The sequence below is a fragment of the Setaria italica genome, chromosome I, assembly GCF_000263155.2.
Source record: "Setaria italica strain Yugu1 chromosome I, Setaria_italica_v2.0, whole genome shotgun sequence".
Taxonomy (NCBI): Eukaryota; Viridiplantae; Streptophyta; class Magnoliopsida; order Poales; family Poaceae; genus Setaria; species Setaria italica.
This window is the reverse complement of record NC_028450.1, coordinates 35143202-35160929: the sequence shown is the minus strand read 5'-3', so window position 1 is coordinate 35160929 and position 17728 is coordinate 35143202. Positions and strand designations below refer to the sequence as shown.

At 48.5% G+C, this 17728-nt stretch overlaps 2 protein-coding genes across 2 annotated transcripts; one reads left to right on the top strand and one right to left on the bottom strand.

The window, feature by feature from the left end:
- Positions 1-870: 870 nt before the first annotated feature.
- On the bottom strand, positions 871-4057 carry LOC101753301 (WEB family protein At5g16730, chloroplastic). The gene is made up of 3 exons (XM_004953465.4): positions 3632-4057; positions 3303-3516; positions 871-3212 (listed from the first exon to the last, which is right to left on the bottom strand). The coding sequence occupies exons 1-3, from the start codon at positions 3649-3651 to the stop codon at positions 1158-1160; spliced, it is 2289 nt and encodes a 762-aa protein (XP_004953522.1). The 5' UTR covers positions 3652-4057; the 3' UTR covers positions 871-1157.
- An 11409-nt stretch (positions 4058-15466) lies between these two features.
- On the top strand, positions 15467-17482 carry LOC101752891 (SWI/SNF complex component SNF12 homolog). The gene is made up of 2 exons (XM_004953464.3): positions 15467-17064; positions 17161-17482. Exons 1-2 carry the CDS (start codon positions 15536-15538, stop codon positions 17237-17239), a joined length of 1608 nt encoding a protein of 535 aa, XP_004953521.1. The 5' UTR covers positions 15467-15535; the 3' UTR covers positions 17240-17482.
- Positions 17483-17728: the final 246 nt, after the last annotated feature.

Sequence of the window (17728 nt, the reverse complement as noted above, 5' to 3'; positions counted from 1 at the left end):
GTCGTGGGGAATGGGGCCGAGGGCCAGATTGTTTTCTTAAGACGCTAGCCCTCCAAGAACGCTAATCCGAGACATGCCACGCATGAGCGTTCAACCCCACAGCTTCTTTCTCCGGAGCGGATGTGTCAGAGACCCACATGTTGCCACCGGAAATAAACCCCACCCGCACATGTTCTCCCACCCTCTCGGCCGTGTTGATCGTCCCCTGCATGTGCCAATGGCGAAATTCAGAGTTCCGGAAGGCACCGAACAACCTGGAATTCAGTATCCACCAATGCGGCTCAGGACAAAGAGTAAAAACGGCTTATGAGGGGTGTTTAAAAACTAGCTGCTAAACTTTAGCAATATCATGGATGTTAATTAAGAGGACTAAACATGAGCTAATTATAAAACTAATTGCAGAACCTCTGGGCTAATTCGCGAGACGAATCTATTAAGCCTAATTAATCCATCATTAGCAATGGTTACTGTAGCACCACATTATCAAATCATGGACTAATTAGGTTTAATAGACAATTAATTTTGTAGCTAGCCTATGTTTAATACTCCTAATTAGTATCAAACATCCAATGTGATATGTGCTAAACTTTAGCGGGTGGTATCAAACACCCCATGAATTTCACGGCATCATACATGTGAGGCCCTTGACTGCCATTTATGCATATGCAGTGGTGCCGGATTGCCGGTTTGTACTTACCTTCCATTCAGGAGGTCAGGAGGATACGACGCCAACATAATAAATACTAACTCAAGTACATTTGCATCCACTGTTCACAGACCTTCGCACTGGAGACATCAAGAACAGAGGAAGTGCAACTCCGTCTTGGTTCTGCTTCAGATATTTTACACTCAGCAATACTGTGAACTATGTTGGAGAACAAATGAATCGAAACCTCACATCCCTTTACATTAACATTACCCCAGCAGGCCAACAAATACATGAACTAGAGTATGAATGCTCCTCAAACATACACGATATAAGGAATTAGACAGAAAAAAGGGAAGAAAATACATCACCCTTCTGTTCTCTTCTGAAAACTTCTTACACTATTATGTTTACTCCCAACTCTGCAGGACCAAAGCGAAGGTGAAGCTAGAGAAATAGTCATCCATAGCATACATTGATATTTTGTTTCTTTGGGATGGTACAGTTTGTTCTAATGCTGGCTTCTCTTCTTCAGCAAACCACCGAATTTCTTCATCAAAGGCTTCTTCGGTTGCTGCTGCTTGATCAGCTTCGTGTTGTTGTTCATCCTGGTGTCTGTGGACAGCCTGTGGCAGTCCGAGGCAGCATCTCCCTTGTTGGACTCCAGATCAAGTTCTGATTCGCCATCTTTCTCCTTCTCGGTAGACAAGTCGTAGTCGGTAACCTTGCTGTTCTCCCACATCTTCGCAACTACCACCACAGGATCGTCTTCCTTGGTATTTCCCTTTTCATTCTCGTCTTTCGGACCCGTGCCATTTAACACTCTATCTTTTGCATTGCCAACCATGGAAGAAAGCTCCTTGAGTTTCTCGGAGGCGGTCGATTCTTTGACCTGCAGCTCATCATTCTCCTGTTTTATGTTCTGCAGTTCATTCTCTTTGTCCAATAGCTTCTCTTTCCACTCCAGTGCTTCAGCTTTTGCTTCATCCTTGGCTCTGTTAGCTTCCTCCACCTGAGCTTCCAGCTCCTTCAGCTTCTCCTCCAATTCAGCATTTCTGTTCTCCCAGTCCCTTGCCGTCTCTGTTGCCTTATCCATCTCAACTCTCATTGCACTAATTTCTTCTTCAGACTTCTTGATGGAGCTCATAAAGCTGACCTCTTTGGATTGCCATTCCTCAGATGTGTTCTTTGCTTCTGCTTCCATTCGCTCCACCGTCTTCTTCAAGCAGACTCTCTCGTAGTTTGCTTCATCAAGCATAACCTCATAGTTCTCCTGGGTGTTCTTGAGATTAATGTTGAGCTCCTCTATTTGTGCCTTGGCTCGCTCAATCTCTTCTTGTTTGTTGAGGTACCTTTCCCGTGCCTCTCTTGCTTCACCGGACATTTCATGCAATGCTGAGGCTAGATCTTCCATAGCCTTCTTAACTTTCTCATATTCATCTTTGCTAGCTTCTAGTTCCTGAGCCAGCTTGTCCTTCTCTTCACATATTGACTCCATTTGTGAACTTGCATTGTTCTCATTGTTGATAGCATCCATCTTCTCTTCTTCCAGTGCTTGGAGCTTCGACTGGAGCTCATTGATCTCTTCCCTCAATTCAATCGCTTCTTTCTCTGCAACATCAAGACGCTCATCTGACGCGTTAATATCTTCATTCTGCCTAGCTACCTCATCTTCCAAGGCTTGCAGCTTGTTCTGAAGGTCAGAAAGTTCACATTCTTTCTCGGTAAGCAAGGTGCTTGCTTCATCCAATTCTTTCATCACTGAATTCAAGGAATCGACCTTCAACATGTAAGACTGGTTGGCTGCCTCCAATTTAATTTCCAGTATTTCAGCCTTTTGTTTCCATTCATCAGCCTGCTCCTCTGCCTCGGTCCTGGCCTTTGTAGCATTGGCGACATCAACTCTAAGCCCTTCGATCACATCTTCTAATTCAGCTACCTTCTCTTCAGCATCCTTTGCTTTCTGGAGCTCAATCTTCAATGCCGAGACCTCTGCCTCGAGCCTCATGATCTGCTTAGCACCTTCTTTCTCCTTGCTCTCCAGCTCAGTGTCAAGCAATTCTTTCAGGCGAGTAACCTCTGCATTGAGGAGCTCCACCTTGTGAGCATTCACTTCACTAAGCCGGGTCGCATCAGCCACCTGGTTGAGCGCCAAGTTCTTGGCATCGATCGCATCAGCCAGCTCATACCTCGCCTTCTCGAGCTGTTCCACGGTCGACCGCAGTGCTGCAGCGTCAGACTCCTGCTGGCTCCGCATGCTCTCCAGCTTCCTCTGCAGCTCCTCCTCCTTCTTCTGCATCGACTCGATGCTCGTCTGCTCCAGCTCGACTGCCCGAAACATCTCGGTCTCGGAGGCCTCCTCCGCCTTCTTCCGAGCGGCAAGCGCGACCATCAGGTTGGCATTGGCCTCGTCGGCCAGCCGCTTGGCATCCTCCAGTTCCTCAAGGACCTTGCCCTTCTCCTTCTCCTTCTCCACAAGCTGCTCCTTGGCCTTCACGAGCTCCTCCTGGACCGCGGCGAGCTGAGCCTGCAGCTCCTGGGACAGCTTCATGGCGCTGCTTTGCTTCTGCAGCCATTCCAACGGAAATCAGTCACAATCCAATACCTCAAAAGCAAACCAAGATCACACGACACCGAAGGATCAAGAAACGTGTACCTCGGCCGGGGGAGTGCTGAGCCGGTCGAAGACCTTGGGCGTGCGGCGGTCGCCCGACGGCGGCTTGTCCCCCGACCTGGGGGACCTATCGGCTGCGCGCGGCGCTTGCGGCGGGGTGCCATTTGCCGGCTTGGCGGAGGCCGGCTTGCTCGCCCTGCCCCCCTTGGGCGTCGGCGGCGTGACCTTGCCGCTCTTGGCTTCGGCCGCCGCAGATCTGCGTCCAAAGAAGCGAAATTTCTGCTCAGATCAAGAACAAAACCACGCAACCTACCAGGATCTGCAACCAAAACAGAGAATTCCCGCATGGAACCAGAGAGGTCGATGCTTACTTCGGCCTGCCTCCCAGCATTGCTACAGCCGCTTCGCCGCTCTCTGTGACTCCAAACGGGGATGGTGGGCGGCGTCGGCGCAAGGTTGGGAGGGAAGAAGAAGTAGTCGGTGCGTCGGTGTTGGTCGCTGTGAGCAACAGCACCGCACTGGGCAGCCGTGGTGGTAGCTAGGGGGAAGGGGAATAGAATCTGATCACCAGCATTGGCGTCATGAACAGCTAAGCCGGGTGTATGTGTGTGATTTCGTGTACGGATCTCGAATTATCTGGCTGAAGAGAGTGAGGGAGAGACAGTGATTGAGGGGTGAAGTGTAAAGCCAGGAGAAAGGCAGGGCTTGGAGCCAGTTGAAGCACTAGACTAATACCAGTATCAGTGCTTTACCAGAGAGAGAGAGAGAGAGAGAGGGAGGGAATAAGATCACACTGTGTGGCATGGTTAACGAGCACGCTTTGCTTGAGCCTGCAGCTGTTGCCCCCTCTAACCACCGCTGGCCGAGCGAGCAGACAGAGGGTGACCGCGGAAAAAGACACCACCTGCTTGCTTCTTTTCCACTCTTTCTTTCTCCATTGTCCAATCCCCCCTCCTGGCCTCCTCGCTTTTACAGAGTTGTACGCCGGTGTCTCTTGTGAACCGCGGCAAGTGTAAAAGGCCAAAAGTGCCAGGTGATTTCACAAGAAAACCCCCAGCCTTTTGCCAGACACTTCCCAGCCTGCCTGGTAACCATTTTTAGTTAGTTCCTGCTGCATCAATGTTCCAGAGAACTGAACTGATTGAGGTTTCAGAACATTTATTATGCGGGATGGAAAAGGATTCAGTAACTTCACGTGTGAAAATCTGGGCTCTGAAGGAAGGAAGCCTCGGCAGCAAAGACCGCAGAAGCTTCCACGGCAGAGCAGAGCAGGTACTGCATTTGATTGGAGTATTAAGCATCGAACATGGCCGCTGCATAAACACCGTCGTTTTCATCCGGGCAACGTGCTCCGGCCATAACATGCGCCGGTGCCGTCCATCTCTGTCCCCCGGGGAACCAGCTCTGCACGCCGGACGAGCCGGCATTCGTGGCTAAACAAACCCTGATTACATTGCATTACTAAAATCCCAATTGATTCATCCCGGAATGTGCATTAACTAGTTGCAACATGCTCAAGAGGACTCGGAGTCTCGGACTCCCGGAGCCTGGAGCAAGAACTGAAGAAGACCGTGCACGCTGAACTGGCATCGGAATCCGGGCGGTAAAAGCGGATGGTATCGCAGTGAAAGCTCGAGGACAGTACGGTGCCGCGGGCAGCGATGCTGTCCAGACGACCGGAAACCCGAGTGGTCAAGAGAACAGTAAGACATGCGAGTCAAATGTCAATGTACTGGTGCGCGTGAGCGTGTCGTCCTGGAGCCACGTTAATTACTCTTGGGGGACTGTTTGCGCCGACGGGAGGATACGAATGTGGCCAGCGTGCACGCACTGGAACAGCGCCGGAGAAAAATAATGCCCCTACGAAAGAGCCCTATACATACTGCTTCTCCATTATGGGCTTGTACTCAATTGTCTAATGAGTAGAAGAAAAAGGTCGCTTATCTCTTTCAATGCCTGAATGGTACAGTACTGACGGATTCCGTGGTTTTTTACTGTATATAGTTTTTGTGGTTCAGAATTAACAACTCTCCCTTGCCACTGGTTCTTCTTTTTCAAAGGGACTATTGTTTCTGTGCTAGTGCTAGTTGATTGATTTGACTAGACATGATTCAGGGTTTCTTTTCAGCTTATTTTGGGTCCTCAGGAAAAAAATTGGAAACGTATTAATATGGTATCAAACTGGCCTCTTGGTTGCCATTACTATGCCTGGATTCTGGAATCAGCAAATTAGCCTGTTCAGGTAAAATTCCCCGTCGGTAGCAAAGAAAGCATAAGACCCAAACATGACCCGCCATTATTATAATGCAAAAGGAAGCTTTTCTGATGGCGACACTACATAAGATATGTCCAGTAAACTGTGAAGCAATCCCATGTAATGGCAACCCGAATATATAACTAGATTGCAGAAGTAAAACGAGCCAAAATATGATACATAAAGTCAAGTGAAGAAAAGGTAGATTATTCAGAATAATAAAATACTCCCTCCGTTCCAAATTATAAGTCATTCCAACTTTCTTGGAGAGTCAAAGCATCTCAAGTTTGATCAAATTATACAATAAAGTGCTAACATTTATGATATCAAATAGGTATCATTAGTTTCTTCATTAAATATTTTTCATAGTATATCTATTCGGTGCCATAAACTTTTATGATCTTCTCTATAATTTTGGTCAAACATAAATGTTTGACTCTTAAAAAAAAGTTAGAATGACTTATAATTTGGAAAATTTGGAACGGAGAAATTATAATTTGGAACGGAGGGAGTAGATTGCTTTAAAATATCCCCCGTTGCATAATAGAAGCCCAACTACCATTTCACTATCGTAGACGGTCGCTGAGCTAATGGGAATCCTTTCCTCGTGGCTTTTATCGATGCGCCGGTGGCTGGGCTAGCAGATGAGACGTCAATGTACCCGCAAATTCCTCTCACCGACACGGAGAAAAAAAATACCCCTCGAAAAGACAGCGGCAGTACACTACAAAAGGCGGCGAAAAGAAGACACTCCCAGTCACCTTATTAATTATTGTACACATAAAAATACAGTATTCTACAAAACGTGCCTGTCAATTCACTAAACACGAAATCACGCGGCTACAAAACTCTTACGCACAACAAACCAAACTAAAGCATGCGGAGAAACCGAAGCACGGGAACAAATTTGTACACGCGCGTCAGTACAAACCTACCACTAATCGCAGCTCCAGAATTAGGGTCACTGATTACAGCAGCGGGCCCTACTGGGACATAGCACAATATTCCTCTCCGGATCAACAGGATCCACTCCATGAGAGCATCGAGCGGCCAATTCGTCCGCCTCCATCTTTTGTTGTCCTCGTAAAGAGAAAAAGAAAAGCCTCCAGATCTCTCGTATCCGCGACCCAAACAGTCGCCGGCACCGGCGGGATCCTCTCGTTCTCTCCCGGCACGTGAACTGGATCTAGTTGGCACGAAAAGGCCACGGCCAGAGGCCAGCGGCGGCCCATGGGGAATTATTTGGAGGCTGCGTGCTGCTGCTACAGCCCGGACCCGATCGATGCCACTGACCGATCAAACAACGCGATCTCCTCTCCCCCAGTGGGCACTCCCCACGCCGATCACTGATCAAGTGATCATTGCGCTATGCTCGTATGGAGTGCAGGCCAGAGGTCACAGCCCAATCGGAACACTGCTGCAGTGCTGCTTGTAGTCGTGCCGGGGTATGGGTCGGAGTCATGAGAGTCGCATGATTTTGGAGTCCCACCGGCTGGAGAGTGGAGGCCCCGAGACCGTCCGCGCGATGTGATGCGTAGTCCGGGCGCGCGATGACGAGGAGTCCGGTATCCCATGGCTCGCTGAGCCCGGCTCCGTCGGTGGTGTTGCACCCCCGGGGCTAGCTCAGCTCTTGATCCAGGTTCGTCCTTCCCTCCCTTTCGAGCGCGTCATCCCCACAGGGCGATCCAGGTGGACCACCGCCGCGCGCCCCTCAGCTCCTCCGCCCCCGTTCCTCCATCTCGCCGCCACCGGAGCGCACCGCCGGAAGCCCACGCGGGCGCAAGGACGGTGGCGGCGAGGCCTCCTCCCGCGCATCTTCCCTCCCTCTCCCCCGAGCCATCGTTCCCCATCGGAAACCCTAGCGCTGCCACCCCTTCTCCTTCCCCCTCCCATCTCGATGTCGTCGGAGCTGGCCCACCGGATGCCCGTGCGGCAGCTAGGAGGGCGCAGCGGTGGCGGAATCCTCCGATTCGGGCTGCTCTAGCCCGGATTTGGGCTGAGTTGGGCAAGGGCGAGTTGCCCGCGGCGGCGAAGGCCGCGCGCGGGCGTGTGGCCTGCAGCAGCAGCACGGGGGCGAGGTTGCCTGCGGCGGCGGCGGCGGTCCACAGCGACCGCGCGCAGGCGATGGCCTGCGGCGGTGTCGGCAACGGCCGCACGGGGACGGTGGCCTGCGGCGGCTGCCGTGCGGGCGAGGCGACTCGTGGAGCGGGAGCTGCAAGCTTTGGTCATCGAGCTTCCGTCTACTCCGCCGGAGACGCACCTGCGCTGTGTGGGGTTTCGGTAGGTGCTGGCGGGGTCGCAGCCACGGCAAACTGGTTAGTAGAGTTTTGTGAAAATCAATTAGCAAGCTTGTTAGTACCGTGAGCAGAGAGAGTGCTTAAGCTGGCAACCCAGCATCTTGATCATTTGTATCCTTGTTAAGCTTCCTAATAAAGCCAGGTTTGATTAAAAAAGGATGGGCCGGGAGGAGGAGTAGCGTGTCGTGATGCTGATACCGACAAAGGAAAAGGGAGAGTGAAGTGTGAACGGATCCAAGATGCTCGCCGAGCATGGGATGCGTGAAAATCGTGTGACACGGCTACATCAGTTGGGTGATGATGAGGGCAAATAAGATGTCAACAGCAACAAAAACAAAGAAAAAGGGCTGATCAAGATACATGTTAGCAACTCTCCGATTGATGCCAGATCAACTCAACAGCATCAAGTGCTACTGCAAATCCAATCCAATCCACGATACAGACAAACGAGGATACGAATTGAGAGAGATGGAGTTCGGGATAGAGCAGCAAAGCAAGTGATAGAAGCATCAGAGATACATCAGAAGTAGAAGACAATCTTTTTTTTTACGGTCACCGGGGGGAGAGAATCCCCCCTGAATTTCATTTAAAGGGTCTTGAGCAAATCAAAACAGTACAAGATCTTCAGCAATAAAATAAGAGTACAACTAGACACCACAAAGAAAGAGAAATACAACACGTATACAATTTAGACACAAGTCATGACACAAGCCGAAAAACAACCACCATTCGCTGATTAGAGCCACCATTAAACAACATACTCGCCAATACTCCCTAACCATTGCATGATCACACCACCCCTCGTAGCTGCGTCGCTTCGTTGTTGCCCTCCATCTGGAGGACCATCAACGAAGGGGGACTAAAGTTGGCAAGAAGTGCGCAAATCAGAGCTTACCGGACACGACGATCTTCCTTGAAGCTAATGGTAACACCTTTAGAAGGACATCCGAGCTCCACATACCATCATCCAACGCCATTCGAGGGGAGGAAGCCTCGAAGGGGAATGGTGGAAGAGGTGGAAACACCACCCGGCATAAAATTTGATGGCACCATCAACAAGAAGAGCGCTGACGGAGTAGAGGCGCAAAATGGGGGACACTCGCCGAACCAGAACGATAGCCAACAACCAATGTCAACAAGTGCAAGAAGTATACCGACAATGAAGAGATGAAGAAGATAGGAGGCACCGAGCAGCCGAGGATCACAACTAATTGTGCAAAGGTGAGATACCCTCGTGCTTCGGGCGCAAAGCTTTCGCTGCACAACAGCCTCCGCCACATCTGTGAATGGCACCGGCGGTGGAGATGCTATAGGAGTCACAAGACAACGCCTCCATGGAGGAGAACAGCGCCCGCAGGCGTCGTCGTTGTCGCAGGTAGGAAACCAGGCTTTCGCCGGCGACTCACACCACTGGCGCACATATGTAGACAGCAGCCTCACCGACCGCCGCCACCACACGCCACCCCAGCCCAATCCTAGGCCCAGGCAATGCACGGTAAGGAGCACTGGTGGATCCACCTGCATCGAGCACAACGGAAGCCACAACACGGTGCCGACCGGTGTCAGCCTAGTCCGCAAACTACTAGTCCTCCAAAGGCCGCGGTCGGCTTACCCCTCGTTGCTCGGGGTGTTGCCCACCTGAGGTGCACGCCGACCTCAGCCTATGGTGCTTGGTCATCGCGTGCCCACACTGGATCCATGTGCTTCGGCACTAGATCAGGCCTCTAGCAAGCCCCTTCAGGCTGGATGTGTCCTTTGCATGGGGAGGAGCAGCTATGTTCGGTGGCTAGCCCTTTGGTTTGGTCCATCGCTAGCCTCAAGGAAGAAACGAGTGGGAGAAACAGAGGTAGTTGGAAGGGGGAAGGATGAGCAACAGGAGTCAAGCGGGGCTCTTTTGGCTGGCGGTGGTAGTCGCCCTCGGCGCCGTCTGGGAGGGACGCGAAGGGCCTCGAGTTTCTCACGTGGTTTTGACTTTCCGTAGAAGATAATCTAGAGGAGGAAGAGGTTCAGTAGAGAGGAGGGGATTAGTTCATGTTCTGAATATTTCCACCAATGCCATGGTCGGTGAATATCTAATCTCAGTCCGTTCAATATTAGCACAACAGATTGGTGAATTGAAATTGTTCAGTACTGGTAGCTCAACTAGATCATTGCCATGGTTCAACTCAGCACAGTAAGTATGCAGCCAAGAATTTAAGTCTTGAGCAAACAAATACTCACCAACTGCTTGGCCAACTCCTTCACTGTCACCGAGGTCCCGTTGTTGTCAAGCAAAATACTGTACTATGTCAAAATGAGTAGCTTCTTCTAATAGTTTCGTCTTATGTCGCAATGCATTGCTTGCTGCTATACAGGCTGAAATGCAAAATCAGCCTTAACTCTGTAACAGAACAACCCATTAACATATATAGTTCTGCTGCAGTAACAAAAGAAGTGGGAGCTGAGTAGAAAATATCACCACTCTACTAATTGACACTCCGTCAAAGAAGATGCAGCAGCTTCAAGCACGATTAACTGTTGGCATTTCGAGGCAATGAGCACTAAAACACTTCATTACGAAACCAATCCCTTGGACATACAGCTTACAGACGCCACTACACTCCCGCTGCCTTCCAATGCAAATTTGGCACACGACATTTCACCGGTTCCTTTGAGCACCAGGTGGTGACCAAGGTGTAAGCTCAACTAACCTTAGTGATGCCAAGGACTGTACAGATTTAACAGCCACAATGGCCACATTCCACGAACCCAACCAAGCTGCCTAGGGCCAGTGGCCAAACTATGACAGAGGAGGTGCAGGTTTTGTTTTTCTTTTTTAGAAAATCTCGAGTAGGCACAAGGACCACATATCATTGTATGTTTTTCTTCTAGAACTATATTTTACGCAACTCTGAGAGTCTCGCAATCTCCTTTTTCAGGAATATCTATCTTTTTTTATAATGGAAAAGGCATCCGGCTTCACCCTCTTTCATGAAGAGGTATCAGATCTTAATTATTACAAGTAATAGCATAAAAGCTACACTCAAATGAATCAGCTGTAAGCAAACCAAATTTTAAACACTAATCCATAAATTAAAGGACCATCCATTCAAAGTGAAGAAACACAAGGTAGCCATCTCCAGCGAACGACATGCTCCTGATCATTCTCACTTCGCTGTAACTTGGCCCAAAACCTAAACCAGTATGTCCCCCTAAACAGTATGTGCAAAAAAGTTTTCGGTTGGCACTTCATTCCATGTATTCCAAATAGCCCAACAACAACGTTGCGGCCCCTCAATATAATAGATTAAAAAGATCAGTACAGGTTGGTGGAGCAATTCCAAATAATATGTGTAGAGCCTGCCAAAAGAATTTAGCATAATGGTTTCCACATAACAAAAAAAACAGCATTATTTGTTACCATTCCAATTTCCCTAGCTAAATTATCCTTTATTAAGATTAATCTTTCTTTATATACCACATAAAGATCTTGAACTTTAATAGTATTTTCATTTGCCATCTCTTGTGTGACTCTAACACCATTCCTGATGAGATGTTTGTACATTGAATGAACACTAAAATTATTTTCCTTACGAAGTGCCCATATGAACACATCGCTTCCCCGGAAGGTTGACATTTAATATTGTAGCCACTAAGTTGTACCATTCTATTAGCTTAACCCCTACCAGAGATCTCCTAAAAGAGATATTTAGAGTAGTACTAAAAACATCTGCAACAGTGGCATGTTTCTTCCGGACGATATTGTATAAATGAGGATACTTATCTTTCAAAGTTTGGTTCCCCCATCCAAACATCTTCCCAAATCCTAGTATGATTTCCTGAATTCACTTTAAATCATCCCAGCTACAAAAAATCTTCCTTCGCACCCATTAAATGCATCCAAAATTGTGAATCCTGAAAAGGATCGTGTGATGCCTAGAGGGGGGTGAATAGGCTCAATCTTTAAAACCTGAAAATTCTTCGCAACGGAGTTAAATGGGTCGGAACTTCTGACACTGTGCCGGAACTTCCGGTACAGGAGCGGAACTTCCGATAGAGTAAAAAGTACTCTACGAAATTCAAATTTAAATAGGTTTTAGCAGAATCTATTTGAATCAAGAGTTCAGCAATGAAGTATAGAGACTACTGCAGGTGATCTTTATGATAGAAACTTCACAAGAATATAGATCGGTGCAAATCATGCTCTATGTCAACAAGAATTTGAAGAACACAACAAGCACACGAGACAAATAATTTGTTTACCGAAGTTCACTCCCACAAAGGAAGCTACGTCTCCGTTGAGGAGCTCACAAAGAGCCGGGTCCTCACTAACCCTTTACCTCTCTCAATCAATCACAACGGAGGATTGAGTCACTTAGTATGAATCCTGCAAGAGGATGGGCAATGCAAACTTCCTGGGCGCACCACAACAAGAGGGCGCTCAAATGGGCAATGCCGAACCGTCTAAAGCAAACTTCAAGAGTAACAAACGCGAATCGAAAACCGAAGATGCTTCAAGTGCTCTTGAGATGAACTTTGTTGACCTCACACTCAAAGCTAGAGTCACACACCTCAAATCCTTCTCTCACCCAAGCCCTAGCTCAAAACTCTTAATATTTAGCTCAAGGAGGAAGTGGGGAGGAGTATTGAATGCTCTTGGAGGTGTTTGTCTCGGGTTGGGTCAGCACCAAATGAAGGGGGCCTGAGGGGGTATAAATACCTGAGCCTCAAAAACTAGCCGTTGTTGTGCTGTTAAGTGATTGTCGGAACTTCCGACACCGAGTCGGAACTTCAGACCCTGTTCAAATAAATTCACTGAGCATCCCCAGTTGGAAGTTACTGGGAACTTCCAGCACATGTCGGAACTTCCGACACCCAGTCGGAACTTTGGACAAATGCAAAATTTGTGAGAAACTACATGTGCATGTGTGTGATTAAGGTGTCTCTCATAGGTGGTTAGTGTCTCGAATGAGCATTTTGACATTTTCAAGTCAACAGGCCGCATCTTCCTTTATAGTACGGTGTTCCTATACTCAAATTCAAAATTAGAAAATGATAAACGATCTTCTCTTAAGCTCCAACACCGTTCTTCAACAAATTCAGGTTACTTTCTTGCATCTTTTTATTTCTTTTGCTTTGAGCCTATCAATTTCTCAATAAAATCATTAGTTCCTTAATTATCCATGTCATCAACACCAAAACCCATTTAGGGGGGGCCAAGATGCACTTTTAAATCCTCGGGTTTCTTATATACTTGGCCTAATGCCTTGTCTTTAAGGTATTTGCTCCTAAAAAGTTCCTACCGAATTCAATCCTCATTACACAACTTGAAAAGCCATTTACTTAACAAGAATTTATTGTGGATATCTAGGTTTAAAATCCCTAGACCTCCTTGGTTCTTTGGTTGGCATAAGACTTCCCACTTTGCTAGTTTATATTTTTTTTCTTATGCTGATCATACCGCCAATAAAACCTATATCAAAAATAATCTATCTTCTAAGGACTCCCCTTGAAACCTCAAAGGAATATAACATGAACATTGGTAAACTAGATAGAACTGAATAATCAGCACTAATCTTCCACCAACGGTTAACATTTTACCTTTCCAACCACATAGTCTTTTCTCAAATCTCTCTCCGACTAATTTCTAGTCCTTGTTACATAACTTTCTAAAATGAATTGGTATGCCTAGATAGCGAAAAGGATAAGAGCCTAGTTTACAACAAAAAGCTGCGAATACAAGGCCTCGTGTTCTTTTGCTTGTCCAAAGTAGAAAATCTCAGTTTTGTGAAAATTTATTTTGAGACCTCTAATCTCACTTATGATATCTATCTAAACTTCTAAATAGAGATCCCGCTAATGTTCTGCACGAAGGAGAAAAAATATACCAAATTTGATAAAATTATAATCAAAATGAAAATACTCAAACTCTTGGAAGCTTTGGCGCCAAAGCTGAGAGACGAGAGCTTTGACTTTGAGCGCATAATGCAACTTTCGTTCATGAGAGATTAGTTCATTAATTACGCAAAATAATGCATATACATGTTGTATGTTGAAACTAGTTAAAAATAAAATAGATCTCATCTACATAAACAACTAAATTGAGGCTGATATTTTTGTTAGACCTCTTGCTAAAGATCTTTACTTACCTTTTCGCTGGTGAACTGCCATGAGAGAAGGAATATAGAGAAGGAATAAATTGTGGTCGATACTTGATTAGGTAGCCATGCACGGTCTCCGGACACCCCCGGTACTCCTCCCACCTGTGAACTCTCATCTTCGCCATGTTCAGGCTCAGCCGCTCCACATAGTTGAACAACACCGTGAACTTGCTGTAGGGCGTCAGCCTCACCAGGTCCCCCGTCGTGGCAAGCACCACCCCGATTCGATCTTGGATGTAGAGGTTGAAACGTCTCTTTGCCTCTTCCTCCGCGGGGGCTTCTCCCCAAACGCCGTCGGTCGTGCAGCGTGCCGGTATTCCATTGAGTTTGTCATGGTTTATGCATATATAATGATTTGATTTGAACGGCGGGTAGTTCCCGGTTTTGCTACGAATCGTGGATTCACGGGAATTTAACTCTCAAAGCGATTTGAGAAGAAACTAGTTTGATTTAACATATCAGTGCTAATCCACCGCTCTTCATTTAAGACGTTATGCTGTTCTGCCATGCCATCATTGGTAAACCTGCATGAGTCCTCATCCCTTATCCCAGCGGGACAAACCTAGAAGACCTTTTGTCCTCTGAAATCTCTTACATTATTTCACAGCAATGGTTGAGATGGCATGCTATCTGCAAGCAAGTAGCCAATGGTAAGCAAGAGTAAACTGTGGAAGACATTGCTTCTTCTCTGAACCCCACACATTGTAGTTTCACAGTACAATATCAAGTTGAAAAACACATTGTGCGTGGACGCTGTCGAGGAACATCCGCTCCCACCGCAATTTGTCCAGCCAAATCTCTGCACAAGACTGTCCATTGGTTGTACAGCCCACTGATCTGATGTGGAGAAAACAGAAACATCACTAGCACAAGACCTGACAATAAAAGAAGAACAGAGCTACCCTTTGATTGATCAAGCTGAGTGCAACCTAGCATCAATCTACTACACAACATAAGCTAGTACATGCTTAACTCTATGAAATAGTCACATCTAGCAATGGAATGTAAAAGCTTAACAAAAAAAAACAATTGTTGATCTACACTATTGTACTAGAACACAAGGAAATATATAACAGATGGCATGCCAAAAGGCACCAATAAGAAGCGCTTGTGGTTATGACATTGCACATCTACGAACCTAAAACTAGAAAATGGATATAGCATAGTAGGGCATCATTCTAGAGCAACCCTGCAAATGTAGTCTAATCTTGTACTAATAATGATTTGCACACCACTCAGTATGGCTATTACGCACTTGACAATGAGTTGCAAACAATTGGATTGTCGTCGTTTTCAGAGAAGAGGGAGGGATCTGGAATGTGAAGGGGAACAAATCTAGGGATGTGATTGTGAATGTGATATGGACCAGGACTTCCTTCTCAAATGCTACACTTTCCCTAGGGGGTTTTGGAAACATTTGCTGATGTGGATGCTCACGCGCAGATCCTGTCCGTCCAATACCGATCCGGTGGCTGTTCCATCGGATATGCAACGCCAACGGGCCACCAAACCCTAGCTTCCCCAATCCCCAGTTCCCCACCCCCACCGAGATCCGATCTCGCGCTTGCCGCCGCCGTCGCCGCCATGGCCTCCGGCGGCAACCCCAACCCGACCGGCGGCCCGCCCCAGCCGCGCCCGCCGCATCCCCAGCAGCAGCCGCAGCCGGGCGGCTCCCCGGCGACGCCCATGACCCACCTCCGCCCACCCTCCCTCGCCGGCTCCCCGTTCCAGGGCCTCTTCCACACGCCGCCGTCCCACAACCCCGCCTTCCAGATCCACATGGGCGCCTCCTCGCCCCAGACCCCGCTCATGGCGGCCGCCGCCGCGGCGGCGGCGCAATCGGCCAAGCGCCCCCCGCAGAAGCCCCCCGTGCGGCCCCCGGGTCCCGGGTCTACCTCGGCCGCCGCGGCAGCTTCGGCAGCTGCCGCGTACAAGGCTTCGGCGGCGGCGGCGGCCGTGGCGAACTCCGGAGGCGTCGACCTCACCCCCGCCGCGCGACGCAACAAGAAGCGCAAGCTCCCGGAGAAGCAGCTCCCGGACCGCGTCGCCGCGCTGCTCCCGGAGTCCGCGCTCTACACGCAGCTGCTCGAGTTCGAGGCCCGCGTGGACGCGGCGCTGGCGCGGAAGAAAGTGGACATCCAGGAGGCGCTCAAGACGCCGCCCTCACTCCAGCGCACGCTCCGCATCTACGTCTTCAACACCTTCGCCAACCAGGGCCCGCGCGCCATCCCGCCGCCCAAGAACGCCGACCCGCCCACCTGGTCGCTCAAGATCATCGGCCGCGTGCTCGAGGATGGCGCCGAGCTGGACCCTGCCAGCGTGGTGCCCAAGCACAACCCGGTGTACCCGAAGTTCTCCCAATTCTTCAAGAGGGTGACCATTGCGCTGGACCCACAGCTGTACCCTGAAAACCCACTGATCATCTGGGAAAATGCGCGTTCTGCCGCCCAGCAGGAAGGTTTCGAGGTGAAGAGGAAAGGGGATAAGGAGTTTGTTGCAAACATCCGGCTGGAGATGAACTACAACCCTGAGAAGTTTAAGCTGTCACAGCCGCTGATGGAGGTGCTCGGGGTTGAGGTGGACACTCGCGCGCGGGTGATTGCTGCCCTCTGGCAGTACATCAAGGCGAAGAAGCTTCAGAACCCAAATGACCCTTCCTTCTTCATGTGTGACCCTCAATTGAAGAAGGTGTTTGGGGAGGATAAACTGAAGTTTGCAATGCTGTCGCAGAAGATATCTCAGCATCTGTCTGCCCCACCGCCCATCAACTTGGAGCACAAGATTAAGCTATCAGGCAATGGAGCTTCCGCAAGTGCTTGCTATGATGTGCTGGTGGATGTGCCCTTCCCGCTGCAGAAGGAGATGATGGCATTCCTTGCCAACACTGAGAAGCACAAGGACATTGAGGCCTGCGACGATGTGATATCTGCCTCGATCAAGAAGATCCATGAGCACCGCAGGAGGAGGGCTTTCTTCCTGGGTTTCAGTCAGTCCCCGGTGGAGTTCATTAACGGCCTGATAGCTTCTCAGAGCAAAGATTTGAAGCTGGTCGCCGGCGAAGCGAATAGGAACATTGAAAAGGAAAGACGCGCAGATTTCTACAACCAACCATGGTAAGCTCTAACAATACCTACGATTGACCTCCTTTTTTTCTTGAACATCATGTATCCATGTGCTGACAATGTGATTTTGGTTCCACGATGAAATAGGGTTGAGGATGCTGTTATAAGATACCTGAACCGCAAGCCAGCTAATGAGGGCCCAGGTGGTGGTGCTGGTGGTTCTTGAGGAGAGGATTTCCTCTAGTGCCCTTTTGGTGTAGAAACAAATTTATCTTTTCTGTATTAGTAGCAAAATCCAGCGGATGCAGCAGTATTAGCGAGATTGTTCAGTGTTGTGAAAGGATGTTCGGCTAGTCACTGTATGTTGTGTTCTATATCCCCTAACTATTGTGGAAGTATAATGCCAAGAGATGAACTGAGCCTATGATGTTGTGAGGATCCATGTTACCAATTTTTTGTTTTGGTCTTAGTCGTGATCTTATCTGGAGAATTAAGGTGCTGAATTGGCTAAAAAAGAGATCTTATCTGAGCTTCTCAACCATGTTGCTTTGTTTGCATAAAAATGAATGCTGGATTTTACTAGTGACCTCAAGCATGCTAATATACCTGTGAAAGAAGTCGCTCGATTTCGGAGTCTGACCGGCTGGTGACTATCCACACGATGTAATGCGTAGTCCGGAGCTCTTACCTGTGCATAAGACCAAGTGAGATGGGG

Bases quoted from the DNA above. Each gene is read 5' to 3' on its own strand.
- LOC101753301 (XM_004953465.4), bottom strand. From the start codon at position 3,651: ATGCTGGGAGGCAGGCCGAA. The intron at 3,517-3,631 runs GTAAGCATCGAC...CTTTGGACGCAG, and splicing joins ATGCTGGGAGGCAGGCCGAA to ATCTGCGGCGGCCGAAGCCA. The intron at 3,213-3,302 runs GTACACGTTTCT...GAATGGCTGCAG, and splicing joins TCAGCACTCCCCCGGCCGAG to AAGCAAAGCAGCGCCATGAA.
- LOC101752891 (XM_004953464.3), top strand. From the start codon at position 15,536: ATGGCCTCCGGCGGCAACCCCAACCCGACCGGCGGCCCGCCCCAGCCG. The intron at 17,065-17,160 runs GTAAGCTCTAAC...ACGATGAAATAG, and splicing joins GATTTCTACAACCAACCATG to GGTTGAGGATGCTGTTATAA.